The following is a 10,645-nucleotide window of genomic DNA, read 5'->3' on the forward strand; positions in this document are numbered from 1 at the left end:
ACTAAGCCAAGCCTAGACTTTTTTTTTTTTTTTTTTTAAGGCTCTGTGTTCACAGTGCTACATGTAAGAAATAACTATGCTTCCTTACAAAATTCTAATATTAGGGAAACCTCCAACAGCCTAGTATTTTAAACCAATAGAATAATTTTTTTTAAAGCTGGTTAGTCCCATAAATATTTTTAATGGTGGGTAATGCGTATTTTTATTGTCAATAAGCTGCAGATTTGTGTAACTTGAAAAGTTAAGGGCAGGTTCACCCCATTTTCGGGACCACATCCGGTCCGGAAAATGGTGTGAACCTGCCCGCAGTTCCAGAGCATTGCAGACCAGACAAAATGAGATCTGCAGTATTTTTCTGGTCTGGAACGGGCTGCGCTGGTGTGAACAGAGGCCAGAAATAGCATAGTGATACATTAGGATGCATTTTGGGTCCAGAAACAATCTGGTCTGGAGATGATGTGGTGTGAATGGGCCCTAAATGTTTTATGATCAAGTCTGCAGATTCCAACTATGAATATTTAACATTGTATTTGAATTTTAGGTATGTCGTAACTGTATCCATAATATAATTACATAGATTTCTGGGTTACCAGTAACCATAGAATTCAACCTAAGCTGTCCTTATGCAATAAATGTCAGTAAAAGCGTTGCATGACAGAATAAACATCAGTCAAAGTACCGCAGCGCTGAATACTGAAAAATGGCCTGGCCAGGAAGGGGGTGAAACACTATGGCCTTTAAGTGGTTAATGTAGTATTAAACTCTCAAACTTTTTTTTTTTCTCTCAATAATGAATCCACATCAAACGAACATTGCCCAGCAAAGAATTGCTTTACATTTTTAGCCCAAACACTTAGTCATCATGTTTATGAACAGCTGCTTCCAAGTCTCTCAGCTCGGCCTCCGTGAGCATCCTCTCCAGTACAAGATCACAAGGGAGAGAAATCTCCAGCAACTTTTCATCTACTAGCTTTGAGAAGGGAGGGGGGGGGAGAATAGCTTGATTTGCTATGTTTGTAGAGTCAGAGGTCACACACCACACACACACTTCGAGAAATGAATCACCCTAATACAGGCTGTCAGTGCTCAGGGGACCAGCTGATTCTAGAGGAAATTAAGACTTTTAAACATGAAGGAGCAGCATCCATTGTAAGTGATTTCATCAGCATTTGAAATGGCTTAAAAGCTTATCTTTTGACTTTAATATCACTTTAAAGGGGAAGGAGGGGATACTTTTGTGCATGGGGTAGCCTTCGGTCCTAGAGGTTACTGACTTGGGATGGAAGGAGGAGTCTATTTATTTAATGTGGTTGATGTGTTTCCTGTTGCAGGCAGGCGGAGCCTATATCTCGATGGCTGTCCTGGAAGATTCCTGGAAACAGAGTTATCAGGTAATCAACTCATGTTTTCAGGGAACACTTTTTATAAGTTATACTGTATTTGCGCTAATTCTAGTTTGTTTTGCATCCGCTCAGCTGTTTATGACAAGGCAAGTAAAAATGATTCTCTGTCCTTTCAGATGAGAATTTCTCTGTTCAACACAACAAGGAATTCCTCCTGTCCATGGCCAACCGGGGCAAGGACACCAATGGCTCTCAGTTTTTTATGTATGTATTGGTGGAGCTGAGTTTGAAAATTGAAATGGGGGGGAAAAAAATTCAAGCCATCCTCTTTGTATAATACTGTCTGGATTTTCGAGAAGTGCTACACCAAAGAGAGCTTAAACGTTCTCTTTACCTATTGAGCCAGGTGGGAATTAACAGCCCGCCTCTCAGTAATACAGAATCAAGGAATTGCAGTTCTGTTGAGGGTTCTGGTCCTAGATCTTGTCTCGCGCTGCTTTCAGTTTTCCAGAAGTAAAAGCATTTTTGTTCAAAATGAAAAGGACACCTGTCGTGACATTTCATCTAGTTTACAGTGACTTCCTCTGTCAATATTCAGTCTATACTGCAATGCCTGCCAGTGTTTTATAAGGTCACCCACTGTAATCAATAGATCTTGCATATAATTTTGGTTTACAAAGCAATATTCACAGCTCTTTGGGTAAGATTAACGTTACCATCTAAATTACAACATATTTAAACCCCACAACAAAAATGGAATATCCTTAAATGTGGTGGCTACTTTGGTTTTCCTTTTTCTTTTTTTCTTTTCTCTCTTTTCACCTGGTAATCCTGCAAAAAACACATTTGCTGTCTTTGGGTGGCTACACTCACTTCTCCATTGTATGCGTAGTTGTCACCCAGGCTGGACACATTGATACAGGTAATGAGTGCAGGACAGAGGAGCCTCTTAAAGAAGAAGGTACAGGTCTGTGAGAGCCAGAACTCTTGCTTGTTTGTAGGTGATCAAATAATTATTTTCCACCATAATTTGCAAATATAAATTCGTTCCAAATCAGCCGATGTGATTTGTCTGGATTTGTTTTCTCATTTTGTGTCTCATAGTTGAGGTCTACCTATGATGCCAATTACAGGCCTCTCATCTTTTTAAGTGGGAGAACTTGCACAATTGGTGGCTGACTAAATACTCTTTTTCCCCACTGTATATGCCATTTTTTTTATCTCCATTATGGGGAGATTAGCTGTTTAATGAAGAAAGATATTGTTCTTTTTGCTTTCAGTCCAGCTTACAGGAAGTGAACACTGTATTTCTGGAATGTTCAACAGGTATTTCCTCTACTGGCTAAAAATGTTCTTAGCCTAAAAAAATGTAAACCAAAGCAGGCACCACATTCAAGGACTGATCAGATACAATATATAAAATTTTTGTTCTTGGGTTCAGATATTTTTCAGTCCTCTAAATCAGTGGACCTCAAACATAAACGGTAATGGTTTCATTTAACAGTCTTATAGTTGTAGGTAAGCCACTGGTGTGGATGTGGATAGATACAGTTGTAAAAAAAAAACAGGTCACACTTTCTATTTTTAACCAATAGATTTGTGATTTCAGCAATCTGATTGTGTCTTATTTTCTTTCTCAGAACAACAAAGCAGACGCCTCACTTGGATGGGTAAATACTATTTTTGGTTTTGGGTTTTTGTTTGGCTGTAACAAATTTATTTTCATTTCATTGATTGTTACCCCCTCATCCACAATTTTGCAGGCTCCATGTTGTCTTCGGTCAAGTGCTGTCCGGTCAAGAAGTGGTAAGAGAGATTGAAAATCAGAAAACCGATGCTTCTAGCAAGCCGAGTGCAGAAGTCAGAATACAGAACTGTGGGGAACTTGTTCAAGTTCAGAAATCGAAGTGTAAGTGATGTGAAATTCCTACTTGAAACATGCCATAACTGCTATTACCTGAGAACTCCCATCCAGTACTGATAGTCACTTGACTGCAGAAAGCCTTGCGAACTTCGGGGCAGAGTGGACCCCTGCTGTATCCTTCACCGTGATGCACCTTATCTAAAACTTACGCTGCTTCTAGGATTTAGGTAAGGGCAGTCTTCAGTACTGGATTGGTACATTGGCTTTGCAGGTACCAGCCATAATAGATGGTTTGTTATTGTATGATGAGTTGTGTGGGACCCAGATCTAATTCCAAGGTGGAGACGCACCTATTAGACCAGCACCTGGGGAGTCCCGATGGTGGCAGTGAGATTTCCTTTGACCCAGATCTAATGTTTGGCGTTTTGTCTCTGGTTCTAGCTAAGAAAGAGAAGAAGAGGCATAAATCTTCTTCCTCCAGTGACACAGAAGATTCAAGTGATTCAGACTCCTCTTCTGGTTCATCAGACTCTGAAGAGGAGGGAAAATCAAAAAAGAAGAAAAAGAAACACAAGAAAACTTCCAAGAAACAGAAAAAGGAGAAAAAGAAGCACAAAAAGAACAAGAAGAGGTACATTATTTAAAAGGCACAATTATGCTAAGCTCTAGCTATATCTCAAATATGTAAATTACATATTCTAATTGTAGTATTTGAAAAATGACTGCTCTGTCTGTGAAAAGAATGTAGGTTCATGATCTCATGACTCCTTTGAAAACAAAATGTGTACCAACCAGCATACTAGCTGCTCTGCTATTGAGAGGATAATTTTAAAGGCGTTCAAATAACAAACCATATTTTTTCTGACCTTCCTGCTCACTTAATCTAATGGTATAATTCCCATCTAACTTTCAGAAAACAGTGCTTCAGGCTCTCACTAGTGGCAGGTCACAGGACAGTGCCTAATTATTAGTTACAAGAACCATTGAAAAGTTAACAATGTTTTAGTTTAGTGGTGGAAGGCAGGACAGTGTTTTTAGTGCAGGTCCATGTTGGTTGTATTTGTCAATTTCATCAGCTTCCAATTCTGTAGGATTTTATAAATTGAAAGCTGTTCTAGAGATGAGTATTCGTATTCGAAACATTCCCTTTTTTTTTTTCTTTCGCAAGCAATGGGAAGTATTGTGGTAACCAGTTGCTCTAAGTCACTGCTCTTTGTATATTAATAAAGTATAGATGGTTCTTTTGCCATCCTTGGTATTTTTTCTTTTTACGGAATGTTGTGTATCTCTAGACTTTAAATGTTGCAGAACTAATAAAAAAAAATGATTTAACATTAAATGTTCCTTAGTTCTGAGAGTGAACATGAAGATGAAGTTCAAGTCACATCCACTGTACGTCCAGAAGAGATCCCCACTGTGCCAGAGAACAAGTTTTTAATGAGGAGGAGTCCACAGAGAGTTGATGAGCAAGACGGAAGAGGCAATGACAGAGAACGAGACAGAGACGGGCAAGTGGTGTCTACAAGAATAGCAAACTTCAAATGTGTAAAGCTGCAGACTGATGGTGTTGTGTACAGTCTAAACTACATCCACGCTTGCTTTCCTTGATTTTTGATTTTTATTGTATTATCTTTTGTTTTAGCAATTCCCTTTACCAGAGGAGACTTCTAGTAACCAGGTCTGGAAGAAAAATAAAAGGAAGAGGCCCCAGAGTAAGTGTCTTTGTTTTTTGTTTTTTTCTTTCTTGCATTGTTTCCCAAACCTTTTAATCGGGGCTACCATGAGTGCTCTGATAGTATGTACAATTTGGGAATAGCATTATAGCAACACTAAAGCCCTTCCTCTTTTCCTATATGTTGTGGCAGATATCAGAGGTGTTCATTGTCCAAAATGAATGTGGAGCAGTACTAGAACTAGTGGTGTTCTCTGACAAGTATATGCTTGTATACAGTCTTAATCCTTTCCCATTCCAGTGATTTAAAGTGGACCTGTACTGTGGATGTCATGCCCAAAAAGGCAAGTGGAGGGCCAAGGATTAGTCAATAGTATCATCATTAGCCTCCCTGCAGGTCATCTTTTTCCATTACTGGTTTATCATTCCTTGTTCTCCAATGTGTCTTTGCGGTGATGGCCATCTCAGTAGAAATGCAGGGCTTTGCTTCTTCATGTCAGACCCACCTCTCTAACGACTGGCGGGGTAATGATAAAGAAGCATCAGGTGCATACACAAAGCCTTATTCACCGCTAGGATATTGGTGGCAAGGAAATGGATATCCACCATCCCTCCCTCAGTATCCTGAACGCATTACTTATCAATATAACGGGATTAGTGAAATACCTTTTTGTTACACTGGTCCAGCTGGCTACACTATCGTACACATTAAGGGTACTCCTAGAATTTTTTCATATTATCTGGACATATGAGGGTCGTATTTGTGAGTTTAAGATCTAATTTGACTAATCTAGGTCCAAGTCCCTGTTTCTTAACAGAGTCCCGGCGGCAAAAGTCGCCGGGAGTCTGTTTAAACAGCCCCGATGCTGGCGACGTACACTGTACATCGTCAGTCACGAAGGGGTTAAAGAAAAACCTAATAAAAATGATCTGATAAAGAAAAAACATTAGGTGCACAGAATGAATGAGGCAGAAATAAGAGAAATCCTTGGACTGCAGGTTCTTGGGTACATCTTCCTCTCTAGCAAGAACAGTGAGCACCATAGCAGTGACATCAAATATCATGAGACCTTTGAGTCGGACAGCAGTGCCTTTAGATTTTACACTGCAGATAAACAGCTATTCGGCTACAAAACCGGACTGTCTAGGCGCAGTCCCAGGTCAGGAAGCGCACTATCTTTTGGCAGATATCAATTTTCTGAAGATCTAAGGGTTTTGGGATGCTCTAGGGACTTTTCCTTTTTGATCCTTATATATAAAGGATGCTTCTTTTACAGTTTGTTGGTCTATATATGAAAGCAAGCTGCCTAGAACAGCTAATTAACTGAAAACAAATGTCTGACTTCTATTGGGACAACATTTTATAAATGTTATTGGGTTTCTCATACTAGAGCTGATATCTGAAAACTGGAGCAAAGGTATTATCCAGAGTGAATTATTTTATTTTTTTATTTTCTTACTCTGAACAAAAAGAATTGAGCTGTTGTGATAATTGGTTGTTTTTTAGTTTTGAAAATTAGAATAACTTATCACTGACCATCTAAAAATGCTGTTGTCTCTTTTCTAGCGCTACCGCACACCATCAAGGTCTAGATCTAGAGATCGATTCAGAAGAAGTGAGACTCCCCCACACTGGAGGCAAGAGATGCAGAGAACACAGAGGATGAGATATTCTAGTGGAGAACGCTGGATCAAGGGAGACAAGTATGTCATTTAGTTCTGTTTTCAAGTGTACTTTTGGGTTGGGAAACCACACCTACAGTTTAGCCCCTTCCCCATAGTTTAGTTTTTTTTATTTTATTCCAGGATTCTTACCTTCACTGCTCCATAGAACGGTACATACTATGTAATGTGTCATTGCTGTTCTTTTGCAGTATTCCATTGCAAGCCCAAGCTGTGTGCAGTCATCCCCAAGGATTGTGTCTAATAGGGGAAGAGGGGGGTGGACTTTTAATAGTCAGCTTACCCAAATATGGTTTTCAGTTATAGATTAAATCTGGTGGGCAGGGTCACCTCTGGATACTTGTATCTCTTAGAGACTTAGCGGTCCTCTTACTACAATATGGGTAATTCTAATCCTCTTACTTCCGTCATAAAAAAGGAAGAGCTGGACCTCCTTGTTTTTACCACAGCAGGTGCGCTGACCTAGAAACTGCAGTGTGCAAATCTTTAGATATAATAAATCTTTCACAGAAACATTAGCAAGTTCAAATTAAAATGCAAATAAAATATTAGGACCGAAACCTGAAATATCACTTTTGGGTCTTAGATTTCTGGTTTAACAGTAAATCTTCACAGCTAGAGCTTTCAGCTCTGTCCATGTAGTAGTTTCTGCTGGAGATGCAGAGCGTATTGTTTGTCATTTTGCTTCAGCATGCTATTCTTTTTGGATGAATCTAAAAGCAATATGGCAATAAAACGATCAGTGTTCATATATAACAGAAGTCTTATTTCACAAGTATGTTTTATCAGTGTTTTAGAATGTAGAAACACATCTGTCTCTTTTAAGATCGGAGAAATGAAGAAATATATCTGATCTCAGTGTAAGAGTTCCAGATTAATTTTTAACCTTCATAGCTTATGGATCACAGCTTTTCTCTAGAGGGATATAATGTAGGACGATTTCTTAAGGGACCGTAATATACAGGGGTACAGGTACTCCTAGAATGAGATTCTAATAGGTTGGTTTTGATGGACTAATGTCTTTATTCAACCTCAAATACTATGTAACTATGTAGTTGTAAGTCTGTCTTCTTTTTGAAAATGTTGCCTTGGCTGAGCTGAAATTACCATTTATTTGGCCAAGGTAGCTTTAATATCTTGCTCACTGAATGATGGAGCTTGTTGGCAATCTCCTAATTGGCAGCATATTCATTTTAATGTGTTTTTATAAATTAGATGTTTAACTGCTTTTGGGAAACCATCACCAATCCAATCAAGATCAGGAGGTCAAAATTGCCATTGTAGATTATCTCTTGGAACATGGAGGGCATGACCCAACTCTTGTCTGATTTGCAATATCAAGTTTCATCTACAGGTGGAGATGCTAGAGAAATTTACAATTTAGTCTCCTGATAAATCTCTGAGGCATGCCAAGGATACTTCTGTATTATACATAGATGCTCTTCAGCAATGGTGAAAGTTTGGACCTCAGTGAGACAGCCTTTATATCAAAAGATTTCTCTGAAAATTGTTGTAGCATGTGTTGTCCTTTCTCCGGTAATTACACTGCAGTTTGTTTATCTTTGCAGAAGTGAAATGAATGAACCAGACAATCAAAAAAGTCCAGTACGAGGAAGGGAGAGGAAACAGTCTGACCAAAGAGCTCCGTCCGAGAGTCCAAGTACAACAGCAGATCATGGGAAGAAAAGCAAAGATCATAAATCAAGCAGCAAGGAAAGGGAGTCTAAAAAACTTGCCGAAAAGGAGGAGAAATCTTGGAGCGGAAAAAGGACAAAATCAGACAGCCGGAGTGAAAGTAAAGATGACACTAAGGGCAAGAGGGATACTAAGCACAGCAAACGCGGTAAGACCAGGTCAAGAAGCAAGGAAAAAGGACATGAACGAGAAAAAGAAAGAAACTTGGACAACAAAGTTAAGGACAAAGAGAGAAGCAGAAGTAAGGAGAAGGCAAAGCACAGCAAGTCAAAAAATGAAGTGGCAAAAAGTAAAAGCAAAGAACGGGGTAGAAGTAAAAGCAAGGACAGAGTAAAAAGCAAAGATAGAGGAAGGAGTAGAGAGATGAGGAAAAGCAAAGAAAGGGGTCAAAGTAAGGAAAGAATAAAAAGCAAAGAGAAGGTTAGAAGTAAAAGTAAGGAACGGGATAGAAGTAAAAGCAAGGAAAGAATGAAAAATAAGGAACGGGATAGAAGTAAAAGCAAGGAAAGAATGAAAAATAAGGAACGGGATAGAAGTAAAAGCAAGGAAAGAATGAAAAGTAAGGAACGTGGTAAAAGCAAGGAAAGAAGAAAGAGTAAAGATAGGCATGAAAAAGCAAGGAGCATGGAACGCGAAACTGTGAATACAAAACGTAGATCTAACAGCACCGCTAAAGAGAGAAGCAAAAGCAAAGAAAACACCAGAAGCGCTCAGTCAAGAAGCCGGGACAGCAACCAAGCCAGAAGTCGGGATCGTGCAAAAAGCAAAGAGAAAGAATCCAAGGGACGGGGTCGGTCCAGAAGCAGAGATCGAAAAAGGACCCCAGACAGGTCCAGAAGCAAAAGAAGTAGGAGCCTGGATGGCTCCAGATCTTCCGATCGCGAGACCAGTCAGAGCAAAAACAAGGACTCGGCAAAGAAAGATGGGAAAAAAGGCTCTCCAAAAAAGTCCCCAGAGCGTGAAGGCCACAAAAAAAAATTGTCCCGGAGCAGCAGTCCAGACAGTAAACGAACCAGAAAATCTAGCCGAAATCATACGAGTCCGGACTCCAACACAGTGCATAGCACTTCCAAAGGGGACCGATCATCCCATGGGAGAAGTGGAGACGGAAAAATCTAGGAGATATTCGCATGATAAGGAAAATGGTAAAAGATCACGAAGTCGTGAGAGACGTATATCCCGTTCAAAGGAACAAAGATTAAATAGTCAGTCCAGTCCCAACAGTGTTGACAATAAAACCGAGTAATACATTCTAGTTAGACTTGTATTTTGGGACTTGTTTTTTTTTTTGATCCTCAGCCTGGATCATTTGTATTGCTCATATTTTAATAAACTTTCAATGAAAGAATCTTAGGTGTACAACATTGTCAACAGTTTTGGGGGGATTTTTGAATGGTTGAGGGTTTTTCTCTTTCTGTAGTTTTAATTGGTTGAAAAGTTTAGATTTTTTTTTTTTTCCATTTGGCTCTCCAGAAAAATGCACTTTTTCATGCTTTGCTAAAATGCTGTGCTTTGGCTTATGTTATGGCACATTTCTAATGGCGCCCACACCATACCTGTAAGACTATCTGTACTTAACATATTAGAAACTTTGGAAATATGTTTACAAATATTTTTTTAAAGGCCTACAAAATGTTTTCTGCTGTATAAATGTACAGTGTGGTTTGGTGTTTAATGCCTTTAAAGGGGATTTCCTGTTATACATAACTGACACCCCTGATATATAGCCCTGTACACCTGCTTTTTTTTTTTTTTTTCCTGGACTGTTTATGCAGTTTATATTTTAGCAGTGAGTGATGCCAGGTGAAATCTGACATAGCATCCCACTCAACATACATACATTTGTTGATTTTTGTCTGGTACATAATCTCTGTGCTTCTGTTGATTACACGGGTAAAGGTTCGATGCATGGCAGAGACTGAATTAAGAGACAACTTTTTATATAGTGTAACGTCCCTTTTTTTAAGAGGCCAACCTTGATTTGTAACCTTGTATGGATCCCAGCCTCAAACACCCTTTTATAAGCAATAGCTAGTCCTTACCCTTGCAAAGAGATTGTTATACCTTTAATGATCAGTGTCTCCTTTCACCTAGAACAGTGTGCTGATGAAATCTGACTGTTCATTATCTATAAAAAGGTGATCGAGGAGTCTAAAGAAGAATCTCTAGTCTCCATTTTTATATGTGGAAATCCCTTTAAGCATGCAACTAATCAAACCATATTATTACTGTTAACTGTTAAATGATAGTAAGCAATTTTTTTGTTACTCAAGGAACTAAGGCTGTGATACTTCTATCCTGTTCAACTTAGTAAAATGTATGTATTAGTAGTAAGTCTGTGTCACAATTGTGGATAAAAACATTTTTTGTTTTGTTTTCCTAATGACC

The 10,645-nt window shown here is 38.9% G+C and overlaps 1 protein-coding gene across 1 annotated transcript in view; it reads left to right on the top strand.

The window, feature by feature from the left end:
- PPIG (peptidylprolyl isomerase G) overlaps nucleotides 1-9,843 on the top strand; it is a 19,998-nt gene extending 10,155 nt beyond the window's left edge. The window contains 10 exon segments of the mRNA XM_018554594.1: nucleotides 1,520-1,607; nucleotides 2,984-3,013; nucleotides 3,107-3,252; nucleotides 3,649-3,838; nucleotides 4,557-4,724; nucleotides 4,850-4,919; nucleotides 6,447-6,583; nucleotides 8,131-8,536; nucleotides 8,822-9,363; nucleotides 9,365-9,843. Coding sequence (XP_018410096.1) covers nucleotides 1,520-1,607; nucleotides 2,984-3,013; nucleotides 3,107-3,252; nucleotides 3,649-3,838; nucleotides 4,557-4,724; nucleotides 4,850-4,919; nucleotides 6,447-6,583; nucleotides 8,131-8,536; nucleotides 8,822-9,363; nucleotides 9,365-9,503 — 1,916 coding nt within the window. The 3' untranslated portion in view covers nucleotides 9,504-9,843.
- Nucleotides 9,844-10,645: the final 802 nt, after the last annotated feature.

This window comes from Nanorana parkeri, unplaced genomic scaffold (genome assembly GCF_000935625.1).
Source record: "Nanorana parkeri isolate BGI_ZX_2015 unplaced genomic scaffold, ASM93562v1 scaffold165, whole genome shotgun sequence".
In the NCBI taxonomy this organism is placed as follows: domain Eukaryota; kingdom Metazoa; phylum Chordata; class Amphibia; order Anura; family Dicroglossidae; genus Nanorana; species Nanorana parkeri.